The following is a 22,566-nucleotide window of genomic DNA, read 5'->3' as shown; positions in this document are numbered from 1 at the left end:
TCCATACAGATGTGATGTACAGTGCCTACAAGTAGTATTCAACCCCCTGCAGATTTAGCAGGTTTACACATTTGGAATTAACTTGGCATTGTGACATTTGGACTGTAGATCAGCCTGGAAGTGTGAAATGCACTGCAGCAAAAAAGAATGTTATTTCTTTGTTTATTTTTTTTTAATTTGTGAAAAGTCTTTTCAGAGGGTCATTTATTATTCAACCCCTCAACCCACCAGAATTCTGTTTGGTTCCCCTAAAGTATTAAGAAGTAGTTCAGGCACAAAGAACAATGAGCTTCACATGTTTGGATTAATTATCTCTTTTTCCAGCCTTTTCTGACTATTTAAGACCCTCCCCAAACTTGTGAACACCACTCAAACATGGTCAACATGGGAAAGACAAAGGAGCATTCCAAGGCCATCAGAGACTAGATCGTGGAGGGTCACAAGGCTGGCAAGGGGTACAAAACCCTTTCCAAGGAGTTGGGCCTACCTGTCTCCACTGTTGGGAGCATCATCTGGAAGTGGAAGGCTTATGGAACTACTGTTAGCCTTCCACAGCCTGGACAGCCTTTGAAAGTTTCCTCCCGTGCCGAGGCCAGGCTTGACCGAAGAGTCAAGGCTAACCCAAGGACAACAAGGAAGGAGCTCCGGGAAGATCTCATGGCAGTGGGGACATTGGTTTCAGTCAATACCATAAGTAACGTACTCCACCGCAATGGTCTCCGTTCCAGACGAGCCCGTAAGGTACCTTTACTTTCAAAGCGTCATGTCAAGGCTCGTCTACAGTTTGCTCATGATCACTTGGAGGACTCTGAGACTGACTGGTTCAAGGTTCTCTGGTCTGATGAGACCAAGATCGAGATCTTTGGTGCCAACCACACACACGTGACGTTTGGAGACTGGATGGCACTGCATACGACCCCAAGAATACCATCCCTACAGTCAAGCATGGTGGTGGCAGCATCATGCTGTGGGGCTGTTTCTCAGCCAAGGGGCCTGGCCATCTGGTCCGCATCCATGGGAAGATGGATAGCACGGCCTACCTGGAGATTTTGGCCAAGAACCTCCGCTCCTCCATCAAGGATCTTAAGATGGGTCGTCATTTCATCTTCCAACAAGACAATGACCCAAAGCACACAGCCAAGAAAACCAAGGCCTGATTCAAGAGGCAAAAAATCAAGGTGTTGCAGTGGCCTAGTCAGTCTCCTGACCTTAACCCAATTGAAAACTTGTGGAAGGAGCTCAAGATTAAAGTCCACATGAGACACCCAAAGAACCTAGATAACTTGGAGAAGATCTGCATGGAGGAGTGGGCCAAGATAACTCCAGAGACCTGTGCCGGCCTGATCAGGTCTTATAAAAGACGATTATTAGCTGTAATTGCAAACAAAGGTTATTCCACAAAATATTAAACCTAGGGGTTGAATAATAATTGACCCACACTTTTATGTTTAAAATTTATAAAAATTTAACTGAGCAACAAAACTTTTTGGTTTGTAAGATTTATGCATCTGTTAATAAATCCTGCTCTTGTTTGAAGTTTGAAGGCTCTAACTTATTTGCATCTTATTAAACCTGCTAAATCTGCAGGGGGTTGAATACTACTTGTAGGCACTGTACATGTGGGGAAGGGTTTAAGAGTTTAATGCTGTGCTAAATCACAATATTTTCCCAGTAACTCCTGGAAGGCATTTTGATGGGTAAATCCTGCAGCCAGCAGGCAAATATCTGCAGTAAAGCATATGGTTAACTCGTGAACATGCATGAAATCAAGAAAGTAAGCTGGTTGTGCCAAAACAACAGCGAGGTGAGGGGAGCTGCGTTGTGCCAGGAGACCACTTCTAAAAGCCTTTGTCTGGGCTCTGGAAGAAGATTAGTAGACGCCCTATAATAACAGCACCTTTATTTTATAGAACCTCTTTTATAGACATTTCCAAACCAACACAAAACAATCATGCAAACAAAAGTGATTAACCACTGAACACTCCATGCTCAGCAAAAGAAAAGCAAAAAAAACAAAAAAATTATCTGTCTGCATGTGTTGATGGGGAGAATATATCACACCCATGGAATGATAAGCACACAAGAAAGCAAGATAAAATGCTTGGTGCGACTACGGCCTGGCAATGGTAGAGTGGCCAGCCAGGACGGCTATTCTTCAGGGCAAGCCCCTACAGCATCCATTTTGAATAATGAACGTTTAATCCATTAAAATAGTTTTAGCACAAACAACAACCTGGAGGTCAGTTTTACTGAACTTATCAACCCATTAATGATTTTTTACCAACAGGATGACGTCGGCATAAACTGAATATTGGTTGAATTCTCCGCCATTCCAGAGGCAAGAAGACACCGGACAACCACATGTAGACGAATCCAATGTTCATGTTAGCTGCACAAAACTGTAGGAAGTATAAGCAATTGTTCTCTATGACAAGAGCGATGTGTCCACTCCGGTAATCCACTTCTACACGATGACTGACAGGAGCCACAAGTCTGTATGAAACATTGCTCTCATATCTCGTTACCAGCCCTTTGGTTAAATGGATATGGAGTATGTCATGTTTTCTGTAGAGCATCCTTTTCTTACTTCAAAAGTAAAATGTCAAGAAACACAATAATTTCTGTATCCAGAAGCTTCTCCAATCCTCTGTATTGTGGTTATATAAAAGGATTTCAATTGAAGTGTCAAGAAAGTAGCGTAGAAGTTGACAGCTATAATCTTCATTGCAGATTTATGCAAGAAAGACACTAGCAAGATAAAAGACATGAAATGTCTGTCATGAAACACTTTCAATATGCAAAAAAAAAACAACAAAAAAAAAACACTTTTCCGATCAACACATATGCTTCACAGATGGCAAGCCTGTATGGGGGCCGTCAGCAGGATAGTACATAAAGACGAGACGAACAAGTCGATATCTGAAGAACTGCAAGCAGCATTAGGAAACTGGCCCATTTCTGTGTCACTGTATTCTTTAGCCACACATTCATAATGCGTGGATGAAGGGGAGACCATCAGATGACGTTCTGAAGTCTGAACAGTCACTGCCACACAACTACCCCAAGCCTAAAGGCAAGGGATAAGGTACGGGGGTTCAGAATCCTTTGAAAATCCATAAGATCGCCCAAAAGTTCAGGTGCACATTTCAGTCACTTGCACAATGTAACACAAGTATGATCTGGTCAGAAAGCCTTGGACACTCCGAGGGATAGCTAAACAGCCTTTCTGTGGTATTCAGGTGGTGCAACCTCATAGTCGCTGGCACTAAATAGCGTGGAAGAATTTTTTGCCAAATATCTAGAAAGTGAAAATAAGATTTATTTATTTTATTACAAAGTCATTTATACAATAGCAATCAAAGTAAAATCAAGAATACTCAAGGCTAAAAGATCAACAAATCAGCCAAAAAATGAAAATTTCTTTCTAAAGTTAATAAAATGCAATCTACTGTATTTTTTTGACTATAAGACGCACAGGACCAGAAAACACATCTAGGTTTTAGAGGAGGAAAATAGAGAGGGGAAAAAAAAAAGTTAAAAATTTGGTCAATTCTGTACTAATATATGCCATGCTAGTATGTATGTCCCCAATCCAGTTATAGATGGACCCCTCATCCCCATCAGAAAAACAAAACAAAAAAAACAAAAAACACAAAACACCAACACATTCTACTTCCCTTCCCTGCGCTCCCTAGCAACACCCTGTTCTGCTTGTAAGCACTGCTGAAATCCGCTGCTTGCATCAGAAGACAGCTACTGGAATACTCACTGCTCCACACGCCCAGGACTATAGGAGTGGAGAACACTGAATGTTCATTTCACTTTAATAGAGGGCACAGTAAACACAGCCGCCAGCTTCCTGCGGCTGAGCGATCACGTGTGCATGCTACAAAAGGGAATGAATATTCACTGTTCTCCACTCCCATGGGTGTGGGGAGCAAGGAACATTAATTCTCTTTAAAGGGAACCTATCACCCCGTTTTTTTCGGTATGAGATAAAAATACTGTTAAATAGGGCCTGAGCTGTGCATTACAATAGTGTAGTTTGTGGACCCCGATTCCCCACCTATGCTGCCGAAATACGTTACCAAAGTAGTCATTTTCGCCTGTCAATCAGGCTGGTCAGGTCGGATGGGCGTGGCTTCTTCCCCCAGATATTGCGTAGTTTTCCGTTGGTGGCGTAGTGGTGTGCGCATGTCCAAGGTCCCCAATCCTGCACGGGGGGGTGAAAATAGCAGCGATGTCCGTTATTCCATTGGTGGTCGGTGGGCGCGGCCATCTTCCTTTGGCCGCGCGTGCGCAGAAGCGGCGCTCTGCTGGCCGCGGCTTCAGGAAAATGGCCGCGGGATGCCGCGCGTGCGCAGATGGAGATCGCGGCGGCCATTTTCCTGAAGCCGCAGCCAGCAGAGCGCCGCTTCTGCGCACGCGCGGCCAAAGGAAGATGGCCGCGCCCACCGACCACCAATGGAATAACGGACATCGCTGCTATTTTCACCCCCCCGTGCAGGATTGGGGACGTTGGACATGCGCACACCACTACGCCACCAACGGAAAACTACGCAATATCTGGGGGAAGAAGCCACGCCCATCCGACCTGACCAGCCTGATTGACAGGCGAAAATGACTACTTTGGTAACGTATTTCGGCAGCATAGGTGGGGAATCGGGGTCCACAAACTACACTATTGTAATGCACAGCTCAGGCCATATTTAACAGTATTTTTATCTCATACCGAAAAAAACGGGGTGATAGGTTCCCTTTAATAGTAGTGATCGCCCAGCCGCTGCAGGAAACAGAGGATGCGGCTAACACCGACAGCTATTAAAGAGAATGAATTTCCACGCCTATGGGAATAGAGAGCAGTGAATATTCATTCCATTTAGTAACAGGTACACGTTATGTCCCAGCCTCAGGAAGCCAGCGGCTGCTGTGCCCACTACTAAAGTGAAATGAATATTTACTTCTCCCCATGCCAATAGTCCCTCCCACCTCTCAGTACCGGCTTCAGTGTGTAGAGGTATGAGGTACTATGGACGTGGGGAGCAGTGAATATTAATTTCTCTTTAGCAGTAGGCACAGGAGATACCCGCCACAGCAGCCGGCTCCTGCCTCGTGACCCACTGCTCCGCCACTGCTGCTCCCCCATCTCCCCATCCACTGCAGGTACATCCTGACTAACATACACCCCACATTTTTCTCCAAATTATAGGATGAAAAAAAGTGCGTCTTACAGAGTCATACAGTCATACAGAGATATATATATATATATATATACACATACACACACACACATATATACATATATATACACATATATACATACATACATACACACACACACAAACTATGCTCAGCGATGTCTCTGGACCCAAAAGTATAAGTTTAATAAATGCTATACCCCACACATCTCCGATCTTCTGTGGCATAATTTGCACCAGAGATGCTGAGCAGCCCCTGCATATTATGATAGTGAGTGAGGCCTTCACAGGAGACGCCTCAATGTCACACAATACTTATTGTGAGCAGGGCCGTGGGGGTGGGTAAGTTAAACATCAGACTCCACAGCACTGGTCACTACTGAGCATGTACATAAGTGCAGCACAGAGTCATCTCATCTACAACCGCTGATAGTGCGCAGGCAGCACCAATTGCAGACAGATTTTTTTTTTTTATGTTCTTAGGAATATCATTGGAACAGCAAAGAAATGTAAACACACATTACATATGCAATCAGGCTACAGAGAAGACGCCACCGCTGGCACTTGCCACCCCCCCAGGATATAGATAGATCAGAGGACCACATGAAGACCCCTACAGGTCGCCCCAAAGCACGAGCAGATCATTAACTCAAAACTGAATATAAAGATTAAACAACCACAAGACAGATTTAATCACCCAAGGCATCACTGTAATCAGTATAATGGTGCCGACCTGACACTGTCTGTAGGTTACTGTGCCCAATCCTGCTGACAGGTTCACTTTAAGCCGATACATCACTGTGCATGAGTGACAAGTGTCTTGAGCAATTGGTACAGGGTCTCAAAACCAGGACACCCACCAGTCTAAGCATATACACAAATCAAAGTTAAATCTTGGACTAACTACAGTAGAAGACATTTATGGCATATTGCAAGAAGAAAAAAAAAAAAAAAGTATCAGCATTGAAACACCCCCAGAAGCACCCTCATTCTAAGGTCTGCAGGGTCCAGCATCTCTAACCCCATTATATGGAAAGTGATTGCATATCTCAGGTCAAATCCGCTAATGAAGTAAAACCCACAAATCCATGGACTGCAGCTTATATGGCTCGTGAGTACTTATATGCTATGTGGCATATACACTAGCAGCTACAGAGGAGAACTTACTTTAGAAAGTCGTGTAAATAGTTCAGAAGCAGAGCCAGGCTTTTCTCATCCAAGGGAGTGTAGGATAGCATGGCTCCAATGCGAACTGAAATACAGAAATCACCACAATTACTGGTAAATGTGCCGACTTTTACAGAGTTCGCTAAATGTATTCAGACCGACACCTACATACATAGTATGTCTGGTTAACATTAGTACACGCCTAGAGGTTGTTTTTGTGCTTTGAAATAGGTGACTGCAATGTTCTTCACTTACAGAAACTGTCAGCAGGTTCAGGCTGCCCCAAAGGTGTTGTCCAGAATAAATTGATAGTGCCCCAGGGCAGGCACTGTGCGTTGCGAGGATTCACCGGTTTCTGAGCCAGGAACAGCAGTGATGTATGCGATATGCATACTCACAGACAGAACCAGTCCAGTGGGCTCAGCCTTGTTCTATACGATTGTATGGAGCGATGTCTAACCCCGTCTAGTGACGCGGCCATCCAGAGGACACAGCCTTGCTCTATACAAGTGTACGGAGAGTAGAAGTATCTAGTAGACTGGCTCGGGTCGGGAGCATGCATACATAATCGCTATTCCTGGAGAATCCTTGCAGCTCACAGTACATGCACTGTGGGATTCATAAGTCTGCAGTCACACAGAGCGCGATTGCAGACTTATAGTTTTAGACTGGACAACCCGTTTAACCACAAGAAGCATGACAGTGTCATGTTCACCGATTACGCTGTTCCATGTGCTACTCTGAAAGTCACCTCTTCTAATCCTTAGTATCATTTTAGAAGTAAAAAAACAGTTACAAGAGCAGAAGATAAATGTAAAGAACTTACCAAACAAGCGCAACAAATGAGGGGCACCGTACACTTGGGACATGGGGGCGTCGGGATGGTCCGCTAAGATGTCTGCATATTGAGGACGTTCAAACTTGTATAGAAGCTGCGTGCCCAGCATAACGTTAAAATACTCCTTAATGCCAGCGACCACTTCATTCACAGCATATTCCCTGCAAAATACACTCCAGTCACACGAGCACAAAATGATCACCTCAAATACAAGTGTAAAAACACCTTATTCCCCTCCCTATTTATAAAGGGTTGTCCAGGTGCAAACATCGCTTACATTTGTCTGCTGCAGGAGCAGATATCAGCTGATCTGTGGGGTGCTGTGGATAGGCTGTTTCATCCTGGACAACCCCTTTAAGTCATTTTAGGTAAGTGTTTTAAAAGCAAAACACCAGGATTCTTAAAAAGAGACAGATCATCTAAAATGTGCCGTATCCCATGTAATGTGTTTCATGATGATTAATGCAAGTCCATTACTACATCAGGTCTTAGGACTTACTTATTGTCAGTGTTCCCTCGGGATTTTTTATATGTAGCATATTCTTCCAGGATGGTCTCCACATTCTTTTTTGCAGGAAGATTAAAAAGCTAGAAAATAAGAATGAAAACATGGCCATTGATTCAGAAGCAGACCAAGACTGTCCAAGGAATGTTCAATAAATCCACTGATAAAGAACACAGGGTGATACAGTGTTGTGAGAAGGCCAAACTTCAGCTATGATTGCTGCTGTTATGCACTTAACCCCTTAGTGAATGAAAAGGTTTACAATTCTGACCAGTGTCACTTTATGAGGTTATAACTCTGGTACACTTTAACGGATCCCACTGATTGAGATTGTATTTTCGCGAGATATTGTACTTCATATTAGTGGTAAATTTCTTCAATATGACTTGCGTTTATTTATGAAAAAAACTAATTTGGCAAAAATTTTGAAAGTTTTGCAGTTTTGAAACATTTAATGTTTGTGCCCTTAAATCCGAGTCGTGTCACCTACAATAGTTAATAAACAACATTTCCCAAACGTCTACTTTACAGCAGAACAATTTTGGGAACAATTTTTTTGTTAGGACGTTTGCAAGTTGACCAGCGAGTTCCCATTTCTCCCAACAAAATTCACAATTTTTTTTTTTTTTTAAGTTACCACCTCACATTTGAAGCGAGTTAAGGAGCTCAATATGACAGAAAACACCGAAAAGTAACACCATTCTAAAAACTACACCCTTCAAAAAGTTTATTAACCCTTTAGGTCAGTGATGGCGAACCTATGACACGCGTGTCAGTGCTGACACGCGTAGTCATTTTCAGTGACACGCGGCCGCCGGCCGCGGCCCCATAGAAATTGCATCCTTAAATTGCATGGCAAGCCGTTCCGATTTTTTATCGGATCAGATGCCATGCAGGAGGCCTGTAGGCCGAAACAACAGAGCTCCGGTGCAGAGCGTCTAGGCCTGGGACTTCCGGTAGACCCGGCGCAGCTCCCGGAAGTCCCAGGCCTAGACGCTCTGCGCCGGAGCTCTGTTTGGGCGGCGTTGAGGAAGTCCCAGGCGCCAGTGAGCAGGAGGTCGGTGGCAGCACAGGCAGGCTGGCTGCACAGCGGAGGGGGCGGCCTGCTGCAGAGCACGGCCGGCGGAGAGCACGGAGCGGAGCCGCGGAGAGGTGCTCATCGCGCTTCACTCTCCGTCACCGCAGCCAGCAATGCATGGCCTCCCAGCGGCAGGAGGAAGCAGGCGGACTCTGGCCACGGCTCACGCTCCCAGCCCCCTCCCGGGGGGGGGGGGAAACACACGCACACACTTGAGCCATTACTGACGGAGCTACGTGTGCTCCGAAGAAGCGATCCCAGGCCAGTTCAGAGGAAAGGAAGTGGACAAAAATCCTCACGCTATGTATGGAGGGCGCCTGCCATTGTTGCACACTGCCCCTGGTGCCGCCACTAGAATGACTGGGGGTATTGTAGAGTACACCAAGGGCCGGAGGGAGAAAAGCAAAGGACTTTCACTAATGTCCTGGACAGTCACAGGACACTTCTAATTATAAGCTAGTGATTAGCATCTGCCCTGCACCCCAGCATTAGTGTACAGGTGGGACCCATCATCTGCCCTGCCCTGCACCCCAGCATCAGTGTACAGGGGGGACCCATCATCTGCCCTGCACCCCAGCATCAGTGTACAGGGGGGACCCATCATCTGCCCTGCACTCCAGCATCAGTGTACAGGTGGGACCAATCATCTGCCCTGCCCTGCACCCCAGCATCAGTGTACAGGGGGGACCCATCATCTGCCCTGCACCCCAGCATCAGTGTACAGGGGGGACCCATCATCTGCCCTGCACCCCAGCATCAGTGTACAGGGGGGACCCATCATCTGCCCTGCACCCCAGCATCAGTGTACAGGGGGGACCCATCATCTGCCCTGCACCCCAGCATCAGTGTACAGGGGGGACCCATCATCTGCCCTGCACCCCAGCATTAGTGTACAGGGGAGACCCATCATCTGCCCTGCACCCCAGCATCAGTGTACATCAGCATCAGTGTACAGGGGGACCCATCATCTGCCCTGCACCCCAGCATTAGTGTACAGGGGAGACCCATCATCTGCCCTGCACCCCAGCATCAGTGTACATCAGCATCAGTGTACAGGGGGACCCATCATCTGCCCTGCACCCCAGCATTAGTGTACAGGGGAGACCCATCATCTGCCCTGCACCCCAGCATCAGTGTACATCAGCATCAGTGTACAGGGGGACCCATCATCTGCCCTGCACCCCAGCATTAGTGTACAGGGGAGACCCATCATCTTAGTTCACGGCACCCCACACAAGTTAAATAATAGCAAGACCAACAAAAGAAACCAACTGACAGATGAACAAAGAAGTCACTAAGCAAGTAAGTTAATTATAATTATACATATTTGTTATTTAAACTATACATGTCGCAAAATTATGTTTTTTTTTATCAAGGTGACACCACCCAAGTTATGTTCGGTTTTTTGGCGAATTTTGACACACCAAGCTCAAAAGGTTGCCCATCACTGCTTTAGGTGCTTCACGAGAACTAAAGCAATGTGGAAGGAAAAAAAAATGAACATTTTAATTTTTTCACAAAAAAAAAAAAAAAAATTACTTTGACCCAAACTTTCATTTTCACAAGGGTATCATGAGAAATTGCACAACATATTTTGTTGTCCATTTTATCCTGAGTACGCTGATACACAGTATGTGGGGGAAAGCCACTGTGTGTGCATGGCAGGGCTCAGAAGGGAGGAAGCACCATTTGACTTTTTGAATACAAAATTGACTGGAATCAATGACGGGCGCCATGTCACGTTTTGTAGACCCCCTGATGTACCTTAACAGTGGAAATTCCCCAATTCTAACGCAAACCCAACCCTGTAACCCCAACCATCTAAGATGATGAAGCGGAGGTATCGGGGGGCTTGGATGCTAAATCATATCAGAGGAGAGAGAAACGAATGGGAAACACCAAGGTTACTTACCGGTAGTTGGTTTTTCTGGAACCCATGACCACACACCTGAGAGGGATCTGCCCAGCCAGGACAGGAAACCTACTGAAATAAAAGCGCGGTACCTCTCTCCCCCCCCCCCTTCAGTTGGGCTACAGAGCATGAGAGGACCTTCGATTAATTTACACAGATACCCAACACCACTTAATATAAACAAAAGACACCCAAACTATAGTGCACACCCAAAAGGTGAGAGAGGGAATATACAGGTGCGGTCATGGGTTCTGGGGGATGAAAAAAAAAACAAAAAAAAAAAAAAACAGCCAACGGAAGTAACCTTGATGTTTTCCCTTCACACATGACAACACACCTGAGAGATTTTTGGAGAAATGAAACACCTTAGGGAGGGGACCACCACTTGCAGCACCCCTCCACCAAAGGTCAAGTCAGCAGAGGAGGACAGATTCAGTCTACAGAGCTTATAGAAAGTAGGTGTGAGGACCAGGTAGCGGCCTTACAGATCTGATCAATTGATACTGCCATCTTTTCTGCCCAGGAGGTAGCCATGGCTCTGGTGGAGTGGGCCTTGAGGAACCGAAGCACCACTCACAGAGTAAAACAAACTAATGGTCGCCCTGATCCATCTATCAATGGTACTCTTAAGACACTCCATACCCCCTTTCTGCTACCTTGGAAGGCTATGAATAGGGACTGGTCCTTTCTCCACTGACTGGTCTTGGACATATAATCTAATATGGACCTCCTCACATCTAAGGTATGGAATTTTTCTTCCTCTGAATTTTTAGGGTTATTACAAAAGGAGGGCAAAGTCCCATATAGACAGGGCTTGTATATCGTTCACCCTGTGGGCTGATGTAAGGGCCACTAGCAACGTTTTAAGTGTGAGAAATTTTGCAGACAAATCCCATAAGGGCTCAAACTGGTCCCTAGTTAGCGCCTCTAAAACTAGGTTCAGGCCTTGTGGAGAATTTTTGGAACTATAACTGGTCTTGTAATCTTATAAATCGAGACACCCATCTATTTGCTGCTAGGTTACAATTATACAAGGCACCCAGGCCCGACACCTGCACCTTGGGAGTATTAGTTGCTAACCCTAGTTGCAATCCCAACTGCAGAAACTCTAGTATGGCCCCTAATGAGGCTTCATCCCCTAAGGGCTGCCCTAAAAACTCCAGGAATCTTTTCCATGTTCTACCATAGATCCTTGATGTAATTGGTGGAGAATAGCCCTGGTGAGAACCCCTGCCGACCCAGTAATACCCTCTCTAATTACATGCTGCTAGTTGGAAGCCCTTCATTTGAGAGTGGCACACCAGTCCCTGGGCAAGAAATTCTGGGATCTCTGGTAGAATCCATGGGGCGGTAACGGACAGCCTTAGAAGGGAGAACCGTGGTCTCTTCAGCCAGAATAGAGCAATCAGAATCACCTTGCTTGATCCTCTCTGATCTTACTCACGACTGCTGGAATCATCGCTACTGGGGGAAATGCCTAGGCCATCTTGAACTTCCAAGGAATCTGAAGGGTATCCACGGTGAATGGATTCTCCCTTGAGTTTAACGAACATAAGTCCCTCACTTTCCTGTTGTGTAAACTGGCAAACAGATCTATCTCCAGCTGCCCCCATGCCGCACTATCTGCTGAAAAATGTGGGGATTCAGAGACCCTGAGTCGCTAGAAATTGAGACAGGGAGAATGAAGTCTGCTCGTGTTGTCTATTCCACTAATGTAAAATGCCGTAAGGGACAGTAGGTGTTGCTTCGCTAGCTGGAGTAGGATGTTTTCTGTCATCATAAAGGTATGGGACCTCGTTCCCCCCTGGTGGTTGATATAAGCCACAAATGCGCGATTGTCCGTCAGGACTGGCATGGCGACCCTGAAGGAAGGGGAGAAAGTGTCTCAAGGCTTTTTCCACAGCCCACAGTTCTTTAAAAGTTCAAACCCTGATCCCTTTCTACAGTAGACCAGGCTCCCTGTACTGAGTAAGGCCTCAGTTGTGCCCCCCATATTATGGTATTTTTTTTAATCAGATAAATTTTTATTAAACATATCAAAGCTGACAACCGCTCATATGACCATATTCATTTTGATTTAACAAAAGAAATACCCCTCCCTCCCGGAGACCAAATCCAGGGCATACAGTAATCTGTTCGTATTAACTGAAAGAAAATAGAATTACAAGTTCTTATATGTTGTACAGTCTAGTATTATATTCAAATAACCATTAAATTAATCCCATCCCCCATCCGGTATTGCTTGCATTCGTCGTGATAATGTCCTCCACTGACCTTAACCACTGGACCCCTGATAAATGTTTTTTTACTGTCCACAATTCATTGCCAAAGAAATATGTAACTTTCTCTCTAAATGCCTTTTTAACGACCTCTGTGTCAATAGGACCTCCCACTGTAGCTGCCTCAGGTGACATTGGGCCCACCTTACTGTTGGTATGCAAGATGTTAGGGATCCTAGCAAGGACATCGCTTTTCTTAGTGTCATTCTTGGCTAATGTATTGCTGGTAGTGCCAGGGCCATTATTTTGGCTAATTTGTCCTCTGGTAGGAGACCGATCTGGCGCTCGGGAGTTCAGAACCAACCCCAGGAAGGATTGAACCCTTTCAAGTTTTAGCCTTGATTTGAGGATATTTACCATCCAGCCCAGCTCCTGCAGGACCACTGTCACCTCCCTTCTTCTCACCTTCAGACTATAAAGGAAGTCGTTCAGGTATGGGATGATAACGGTGTACCGAGAACGAAGACAGGCCATCACCTCCGATAATACCTTGGTAAATACTCGCAGAGCAACTGACAGACCGAATGGAAGGGCTGTATGCTGCTAATGCCAGACACGTCCCTGGACATACAGTGCCATCCTCAAGAATTTCTGATGGTCCCAATTAGTGATGAGCGAATATACTCATTACTCGAGATTTCCCGAGCACGCTTGGGTGTCCTCCGAGTATTTTATAGTGCTCGGAGATTTAGTTTTTTCACCGCAGCTGGATGATTTACAGCTACTAGCCAGCTTGATTACAAGTGGGGATTCCCTAGCAACCAGGCAACCCCCACATGTACTTATGCTGGCTAACAGATGTAAATCATTCAGCTGAGGCAATGAAAACTAAATCTCCAAGCACTAAAAAAAAAAAAATACTCGGAGGACACCCGAGCGTGTTCGGGAAATCTCGAGTAACGAGTATATTCGCTCACACTAGTCCCGATGGTTTGGGATGTGATAATGGGCATCCTTTAAAGGGAACCTGTCACCCCCAAAATCGAAGGTGAGCTAAGCCCACCAGCATCAGGGGCTTATCTACAGCATTCTGGAATGCTGTAAGTAAGCCCCCCGATGTATCCTAAAAGATGAGAAAAAGGGGTTAGATTATACTCACCTAGGGGCGGTCCCGGTACGATGGGCGTCGCGGTCCGGGGCCTCCCATCTTCTTAAGATGACGTCCTCTTCTTGTATTCACGCTGCGGCTCCGGCGCAGGCGTACTTTGTCTGCCCTGTTGAGGGCAGAGCCAAGTACTGCAGTGCGCAGGTGCCGGGAAAGGTCAGAGAGGCCCGGCGCTTGCGCGCTGCAGTACTTTGCTCTGCCCTCTACAGGGCATATAAAGTACGCCTGCGCCGGAGCCGCTGCGTGAAGACAAGAAGAGAGTCTTCTGATGAAGATAGGAGGCGCCGGACCGCGACACCCATCGGACGGATCGGGTGAGTATAATCTAACCTCTTTCTCATCTTTTAGGATACATCGGGGGCTTATCTACAGCATTACAGAATGCTGTAGATAAGCCCCTGATGCTGGCGGGCTTAGGTCACCTTCCATTTTGGGGGTGACAGGTTCCCTTTAAGTCGATGACTGCCATGAAACAATCCTGGAATAAACAGCTTTATAAGTGTGTTCACCGACTCCATCTTGAAGGAAAAATTCACAATCCATCGGTTGAGCTTCCTCAGGTTGATAGTCCTTAGAGAACCATCTGGCTTCTTTATCAAAAAGAGGGGGGAATAAAATCCCCTTCCTATTTCTTCCACCAGTACTTTACACAACTTGTTATTGTAATAATCCCAAGATCTCCGCCTCCAGGGTCAGCTGTTCCCCTGGTGACTTCCTGTGGGTTTTAATATAAAGGTCTGATGAGGTGGATGGATAGAGTATCTTCAGACAGTCTTTGATGACACTCAAGATCCAGAGACTGGGGGAGATGTTCACCCAGGTAGGGAGAAAGAGGGAGAGGCTCCCCCTACCTCCTACCTGATGTCATTTGGAGGCTTATTTGAAGATGTAGAGGGCCTTCTGAACATATATCTGGACCCCTTTCTATCCTTGAAGTCCCAGCTCTTCCTTTCTCCCGGAGGACATCCCCTAAAACTTCCTCCTCCGAAAAGGCTTCCTACCATCCACCGAGAAACCAGGGATTCCCTTCTCGTCCCCTGCCTTCTCCAAAATGTCTTCTAGCTTTTGCCCAAAGAGTCTATTTTTTGAAGGCAGTTCTCCTGGACACCCCTTCAGCGATAAGGCCTGTCTAGCCACATTTGATAGGCTCGCCGACCTAGCAGTTAACCTCACAGTCTGCTGAGGAGTGTGCTAGAAAGGCCGCTGCTCCCTGCAATAGAGTCATATTGGACAAGATCTCTCGGAACCTTACTCCTAAGTTGTTCATCTGTTGCAGCCAGACCATCAAGGAGCGGGCAGTACAAGTCCCAGCTATTGCCAGCTTCAGACCCCCTGCGGCAGCCACACACAGGTGTGCCTCAGGAACCCATCAGCTTTCTTATCCAACGGGTCCTCTAAGTGTGCCGGAATCCTCAAAAGGCAGGGACGACTTTAGAGGATTTCGCTACTGCCTCGTCAATTTTAGGGATTTTATCCCAACTCTCCGAGTCAATCTCCTTTTAGAAGAAGAGGGAAGGCAACCTGATCTCTCTCCGGCTTCTTCCACTCTGAGCGCCTTTATCCTGGAATTAACATGAAAGGTGCGCTTCCTCTTTTCCCCCAAACATAAGATCCTCTATGGATTTAGGTGCTTTTTCCTCCTTTAGGCCCATTGTTAACCTGACTGCCCTAACCAGTCTATCGTATCCTCGGCCGGAAAGCAAGGTCGGCTACCTACATCACTGTCCGAAGAGGAGGACGAGGATTCACCTTGATATTCCCCACTGGATTGTGACGAGGCCTCTGATTCCATGAGGACCTCCTGAGCTCTCGTTTCTTTTTTTCTTAACACTGTCTTTAGGGAACCTTGCACCTCCGTCCTGATTATGGCCCTAAGGCACGTGGCGAAGTCGGGGGTCTCATCCTGTATCATTTTTTCTATGCAGTCAGAGCAGAGATCTTTCTGCCAATGAACTGCTATCTGGGTCCTACAAAAGGGCACATTCCTTATTCTTCCTTTTGGCACTAGCCTTCTTAGGCCCCTAGTGATTTAAGCAGAAAATGGCCCTTTTTAACAAAGGTGACATTCTAGTAGATCACTCACCCCCCGCTGTCATATCAAGGATACAGAGTTCGGAGGCTGATCAGGTGTCCCTCCTGGACACAGACGTCCTGCGACCTCTGTTCAGGACAGCTGCAACTCATGCCACCTGGTGACCAGGCACAGGTATAGGTGATAAGGGCTGCTGCAGTAAGGGCTGCTGCAGTAAGGGCTGCTGCAGTAAGGGCTGCTGCAGTAAGGGCTGCTGCAGTAAGGGCTGCTGCAGTAAGGGCTGCTGCAGTAAGGGCTGCTGCAGTAAGGGCTGCTGCAGTAAGGGCTGCTGCAGTAAGGGCTGCTGCAGTAAGGGCTGCTGCAGTAAGGGCTGCTGCAGTAAGGGCTGCTGCAGTAAGGGCTGCTGCAGTAAGGGCTGCTGCAGTAAGGGCTGCTGCAGTAAGGGCTGCTGCAGTAAGGGCTGCTGCAGTAAGGGCTGCTGCAGTAAGGGCTGCTGCAGTAAGGGCTGCTGCAGTAAGGGCTGCTGCAGTAAGGGCTGCTGCAGTAAGGGCTGCTGCAGTAAGGGCTGCTGCAGTAAGGGCTGCTGCAGTAAGGGCTGCTGCAGTAAGGGCTGCTGCAGTAAGGGCTGCTGCAGTAAGGGCTGCTGCAGTAAGGGCTGCTGCAGTAAGGGCTGCTGCAGTAAGGGCTGCTGCAGTAAGGGCTGCTGCAGTAAGGGCTGCTGCAGTAAGGGCTGCTGCAGTAAGGGCTGCTGCAGTAAGGGCTGCTGCAGTAAGGGCTGCTGCAGTAAGGGCTGCTGCAGTAAGGGCTGCTGCAGTAAGGGCTGCTGCAGTAAGGGCTGCTGCAGTAAGGGCTGCTGCAGTAAGGGCTGCTGCAGTAAGGGCTGCTGCAGTAAGGGCTGCTGCAGTAAGGGCTGCTGCAGTAAGGGCTGCTGCAGTAAGGGCTGCTGCAGTAAGGGCTGCTGCAGTAAGGGCTGCTGCAGTAAGGGCTGCTGCAGTAAGGGCTGCTGCAGTAAGGGCTGCTGCAGTAAGGGCTGCTGCAGTAAGGGCTGCTGCAGTAAGGGCTGCTGCAGTAAGGGCTGCTGCAGTAAGGGCTGCTGCAGTAAGGGCTGCTGCAGTAAGGGCTGCTGCAGTAAGGGCTGCTGCAGTAAGGGCTGCTGCAGTAAGGGCTGCTGCTGTAAGGGCTGCTGCAGTAAGGGCTGCTGCTGTCTAGGATTCTCCATGATGGGGAGCTTTGGACACAAGCGCTGCTTCTGTGGTCATCCCTCCACTGTGCTTCCTGCCTCCTCCGGTGCCCAATGATGCCCTTACCCCCTCCACTGGTGCTGCCAGGACGCGCCAAGTCTCCATGCGTTCCGGCCGGCTTTTTCACCCAAGGCACAGCCATCTTTTCTCCGGCGTGCCCCCACTGATGTCACGCGGGCACGCCCATTCCCAGTGTGCCTTGCGCACGTCATCAACAGAGCGGGCCCCCGGAAGCCAGGCTCACTACAGAGCTTGCGGTCGGAAGGTAGAGCGGCGAGGCATATGCAGTAGAGCTGTTTGACCCTTGACTGTGCCGCCCACGCCCGACCCACGGACGGCGCCTCCAACACCTGAAGACCAGCATACAGACGTTCTGCCTGATCTTCCAGTACCGGGACGGGAGTGGGTAAGTATGACAAAAACTCTTCAACTCGTCTGGGTCTCAGCACGAGGGTTCACATCAGGACTAGAAACCCAGCTGAAAGGGGGGCATGGAGAGGTACCACCCTTTTATTTCAGTAGGTTTCCTATAATGGCTGGGCAGATCCCTCTCTGAGGTGTGCTTTTATGGGTGAAGGGGAAAAAAAAAAAAAAATTAAAACGACCTTTTTTTGGAATCGACGTTATTCGGTGACTAACTGCGATCACAAGACTGGGGATGGTAAAACCAACCTGAATCATTTTCTGACACTGGGAGCACTTTACCCTTACTTCTCACCGTAGTTAAAAAGGGGCACTGAGGACTAAGGCCCCTTAACTGCCGTCGTTAAAAGGCATATCGGCTGTCAATAAGGGGGTAAATCAATCTGCTCTCAATCTGTCAGCGACATTTAAAATAAAAAACGGCTGCCATCAGCCCCCCCACATTGCAACTGTAGGGCAACAAGGGTTATCATGGCAGCCTGCTGAAGGCCCCTGTGTCATCTTGGTACTGGGAAGCTCAGTTTCATGCCAAGGTCTTTTAGAGACTGAGATTTACACTATATACTGCAATACTGTGACAATGCACTACACAGCATAAGTGAACGCATAATTGCAAGCTCAAGCCCCCTCTCAGGGGACAAGAAAAAAAAAAGAATAGTAAAATACAAGTTTAAAATGAGGCAGATTTTGCAATCTTTCAGTGACCACTCCTCTCCCTCAAAACAAACATGAACAAAACACTATGCATGTACTGCAAAATACCAATAAACCGGTCAGCTGGTCATGGCAAAGAAAAAAAAAAACCTTGACAGCTCAATATCAGAAAAAAAAATTAATGGGTCTTGGGAAATTGCGATGACTCATCCAAGAAGTCACAAGAGACCCCAAAACATCAAGAGAACTTCAGGCTTTACTTGCCTCAGTAAAGGTCATTGTTCATAACTCCACCACAAGAAAGGGACTGGGCAAAAATGGCCTGCATGGCAGAGTTCCAAGACGTAAACCACTCCTGAGCAATAAGAACATAAAGGCTTGTATTAGTTTTGCCAGAAAACATCATGATTACCCCTAAGACTTTTGGGAGAATACTCTGTGGACCGACAAGCCAAAAGTTGAACTTTTTGGAAAGTTTATGTCCCATTACATCTAGCGTAGAAGTACCAGCATTCCAGAAAAGGAACATCATACCAGCAGTAAAACATGGTGGTAGTGTCATTGTCTGGGGCTGTTTTGATACTTCAGGATCTGGAAGACTTGCTGTGGTAAATGGAACAATGAATTCTGCAGACTACCAAAAAATCCTGAAGGAGAATGTCCAGCCATCTGTTTGTGACCCCAAGCTGAAGCACACTTGTGTTTTGGATCATTGTCCTGCTGCATAACCCACCAGCAAGTCCACCTCTAAATGGGTTAAGAAAAACTAAAGACTTGGGAGTGGCCTAGTCAAAGTCCTGACTTTGATCCTGAGGAAGGGACCCTGCCTTTTGTGATCCTGCTTTACCACCGCAAACACCCAGTAAGCTACATTCAAACATTAAGACACCGCCTATTTCCCCCCCAAATTTGGGGGAAAAAAAAAATAGTGTGTGTCTATAGTCCAAAAAATACGGTATATATATTTAATTTGATAACATCATTTTTAAGTAAAATGTATGCTAGTTTGTTATCGCATGATCATTCCGACATGGAGAATACGGAATGTAATTTTTACCACAGAATAATGGTCATTAGTGATGACTGAACCTGCTCGGATAACGTATTAGAGCATTCTCGTGCTTGGGCAAAAAGCTATCCGAGCAGGTTCGCTCATTGCTAATCGTCATAAAAATAATACCGAAAAAACATGGTGCAAGTTCATTTTAAATCAATAGATCTTGGAATAATAATTTCCACAATTTGAGGTCTTTAAAAAAAAAAAAAAAATGTTCCTGTGCTAAGATAATCTTATAAATGTTCCCCTGCTGTGTACTGTGTAATGGCTGTGTCTGACCGTACAGGAACATGGTCTGATCATATCACATCTCCTGGGCAGGGGAGGAAGCAAAAGGGAGTATACAGACATTACAGCATGGGATCGCAAATAATTCTTTCTTTGAGGTAAATAAAAAATAAAAAAAACCCACAGGCATGGAAATGTTTTACCTCACAAAAAGAATAATCTGTAATCCCGTACTGTAATGTCTATGTTTGCTTCCTCCCCTGCCCAGGAGATGTGGTATGATCAAACCATGTCCCTGCACGGTCAGACACAGTCATTACACAGTACACAGCAGGGGCACATTTATAAGATTCTCAGCACAGAAACATTTTTATTATTATTATTTATTTATTTTTTTTTTAAACACAGTCAATTGTAGAAGTTATTATTCCAAGATGTATCGATTAAAATAAAACTTTAAAATTAACTTTACGGGAAAAACCCTTAAAGCCCATGTGACCATGTTAACCACATCATACTGCTGTGTCAATAGTAGTTATTTTTCTACTAAAACATGAATATATTACATCAAGAAAAGGGTATGGCTGTACTACTTGTGGGAGGTGGTTAGTAGCAGCACTCTATAGCAAAGGCTGACAGATTAATATATTAAATCTAAGAAAAATATTTAGAATTGAGTCCTCAGTGGTTGATACCTTTTAATGGCTAACTGAAAAGACGGTGGTAAATTGCAAGCTTTCGAGTCTACTCAGGTCTCTTCATCAGGCATAGAATAATGCAAAATCTGAAGAGTCACATTTAGACACAACACAGAAATAATAAAAGAAAGAATCTACCTGTGGCAAAACATTTTTGTATCCCAGATCACAGCACCATGGACATGAGAACTTGTATTAAAAGGTAACTTCAAATCTCATAGAGACAGAAGAGTCTGGGAGTATAAACTTATAACAACCTTTGATAGTGCAGGAATGAGTGTGTCGCATGGATTTATGTCTTTTTACATCAATTAAGGAATTTACTCCTCAGACTTTGTGGGGGAATCACAACACAAAACCAGACCCCAATCAGAGGACAATAAAACATTAACTCTCCTTATCTATGGCCTGTTCCAATATTTATGGCCACAACTGTTTATCCCTCTCCTATAATGGTAGTTCTGCTTGACGTCACTTTTCTTAGGCATGCTTTCAGACTTGCATTCCTGTGCGCTGCGGATGGAAACTTACTTCCTCCTTGCTTCCTCAGTGAAGCTCCGCCCAGGCTCCTACTGCCGGCTGCGTCCAGCATGTCCCTGTGTACCCATCTTTAACATAAAATTTGGGGTTTCCATGCGGGTGCCGCACACCTCAAAATCGCCGCACGCGGACATATCTGCATACAATGCATGTCCCTGCGTACCCAATGTTAAAGATAGGTATGCAGGCAAACGCTGGACACAGCCGACAGTAGGTGGAGCTTCACGGAGGAAGCACACTACCATCCGCAGCACACCGGAACGCAAGTCTGAAACCAGCCTTATCTATTGCATTATTTCTCTGCTGTGTTGTGTATAAAATAAGTGATTCTTCAGATTTTGTATTATTCTATGCCTGATGAAGAGACCTGTGTAGTCTCGAAAGCTTTGCAATTTGTTACCATCTTTTCAGTTAGCCATTAAAAGGTATCAACCACTGAGGACTCAATTCTAAATATTTTTCTATCTACTGGCTAACACGGTACAAAGATAGATTTAAGAAAGCGATAGATAAATCTATCTATACATTTAAGAAAGAAAAAAAAAAAAACACACAACATGGAAAACAGTGATGCTGGCAATGTATCACGTTTGAGGCTGTAAGTGAATTGATAAAATGAGAAGCTCCTTTCACCTTCCAGTGAACCTTAGCAATGTGACCTCCAGTGGTTAACCCCCTTTTTAACAAAGACACAGATCAAGCCTGTTCTGGCACGCCACCAACTATCCATCAGGCAAAACTGAGTGATTTTTTTTTCTAGCCATAACCATTTTTCTTCCAACATTGGAATGTAAAGGCTTGATGTTGGAGGGAAGAGCTGTAGTATTGAATGAAACCATGCAGCTTAAAATTCAATGTAGCGAAAAATGGGTATTATACCTACCGATAATTCGGTTTCCAGGAGTCCATCCTGACAGCACGCTGGAGGACGTCCTCCTCCTCCTTGCAGGGACAGGAAATACAGGTCCTTCTCAAAAAATTAGCATATAGTGTTAAATTTCATTATTTACCATAATGTAATGATTACAATTAAACTTTCATATATTATAGATTCATTATCCACCAACTGAAATTTGTCAGGTCTTTTATTGTTTTAATACTGATGGTTTTGGCATACAACTCCTGATAACCCAAAAAACCTGTCTCAAATTAGCATATCAAGAAAAGGTTCTCTAAACGACCTATTACCCTAATCTTCTGAATCAACTAATTAACTCTAAACACATGCAAAAGATACCTGAGGCTTTTAAAAACTCCCTGCCTGGTTCATTACTCAAAACTCCCATCATGGGTAAGACTAGCGACCTGACAGATGTCAAGAAGGCCATCATTGACACCCTCAAGCAAGAGGGTAAGACCCAGAAAGAAATTTCTCAACAAATAGGCTGTTCCCAGAGTGCTGTATCAAGGCACCTCAATGGTAAGTCTGTTGGAAGGAAACAATGTGGCAGAAAACGCTGTACAACGAGAAGAGGTGACCGGACCCTGAGGAAGATTGTGGAGAAGGACCGATTCCAGACCTTGGGGAACCAGAGGAAGCAGTGGACTGAGTCTGGTGTGGAAACATCCAGAGCCACCGTGCACAGGCGTGTGCAGGAAATGGGCTACAGG

At 45.9% G+C, this 22,566-nt stretch overlaps 1 protein-coding gene across 8 annotated transcripts in view; it reads right to left on the bottom strand.

Annotated features, from left to right (window-relative positions):
• Positions 1-1,883: 1,883 nt before the first annotated feature.
• The window catches only part of MORF4L1 (mortality factor 4 like 1), a 73,286-nt gene continuing 52,603 nt past the window's right edge, over positions 1,884-22,566 (bottom strand). For all 8 annotated transcript variants that reach the window (XM_077263200.1, XM_077263201.1, XM_077263198.1 and 5 more), the window contains 4 exons: positions 7,703-7,791; positions 7,192-7,364; positions 6,366-6,450; positions 1,884-3,298 (listed from right to left, as the gene is read on the bottom strand). In XM_077263200.1, the coding sequence (XP_077119315.1) occupies positions 3,214-3,298; positions 6,366-6,450; positions 7,192-7,364; positions 7,703-7,791 (432 nt within the window). In that variant the 3' untranslated portion in view covers positions 1,884-3,213. The remainder of the gene's footprint in view (positions 3,299-6,365; positions 6,451-7,191; positions 7,365-7,702; positions 7,792-22,566) is intronic.

This window comes from Ranitomeya variabilis, chromosome 5, assembly GCF_051348905.1.
Source record: "Ranitomeya variabilis isolate aRanVar5 chromosome 5, aRanVar5.hap1, whole genome shotgun sequence".
Classification (NCBI taxonomy): Eukaryota; Metazoa; Chordata; class Amphibia; order Anura; family Dendrobatidae; genus Ranitomeya; species Ranitomeya variabilis.
This window is presented reverse-complemented; position numbering and strand designations above follow the sequence as displayed.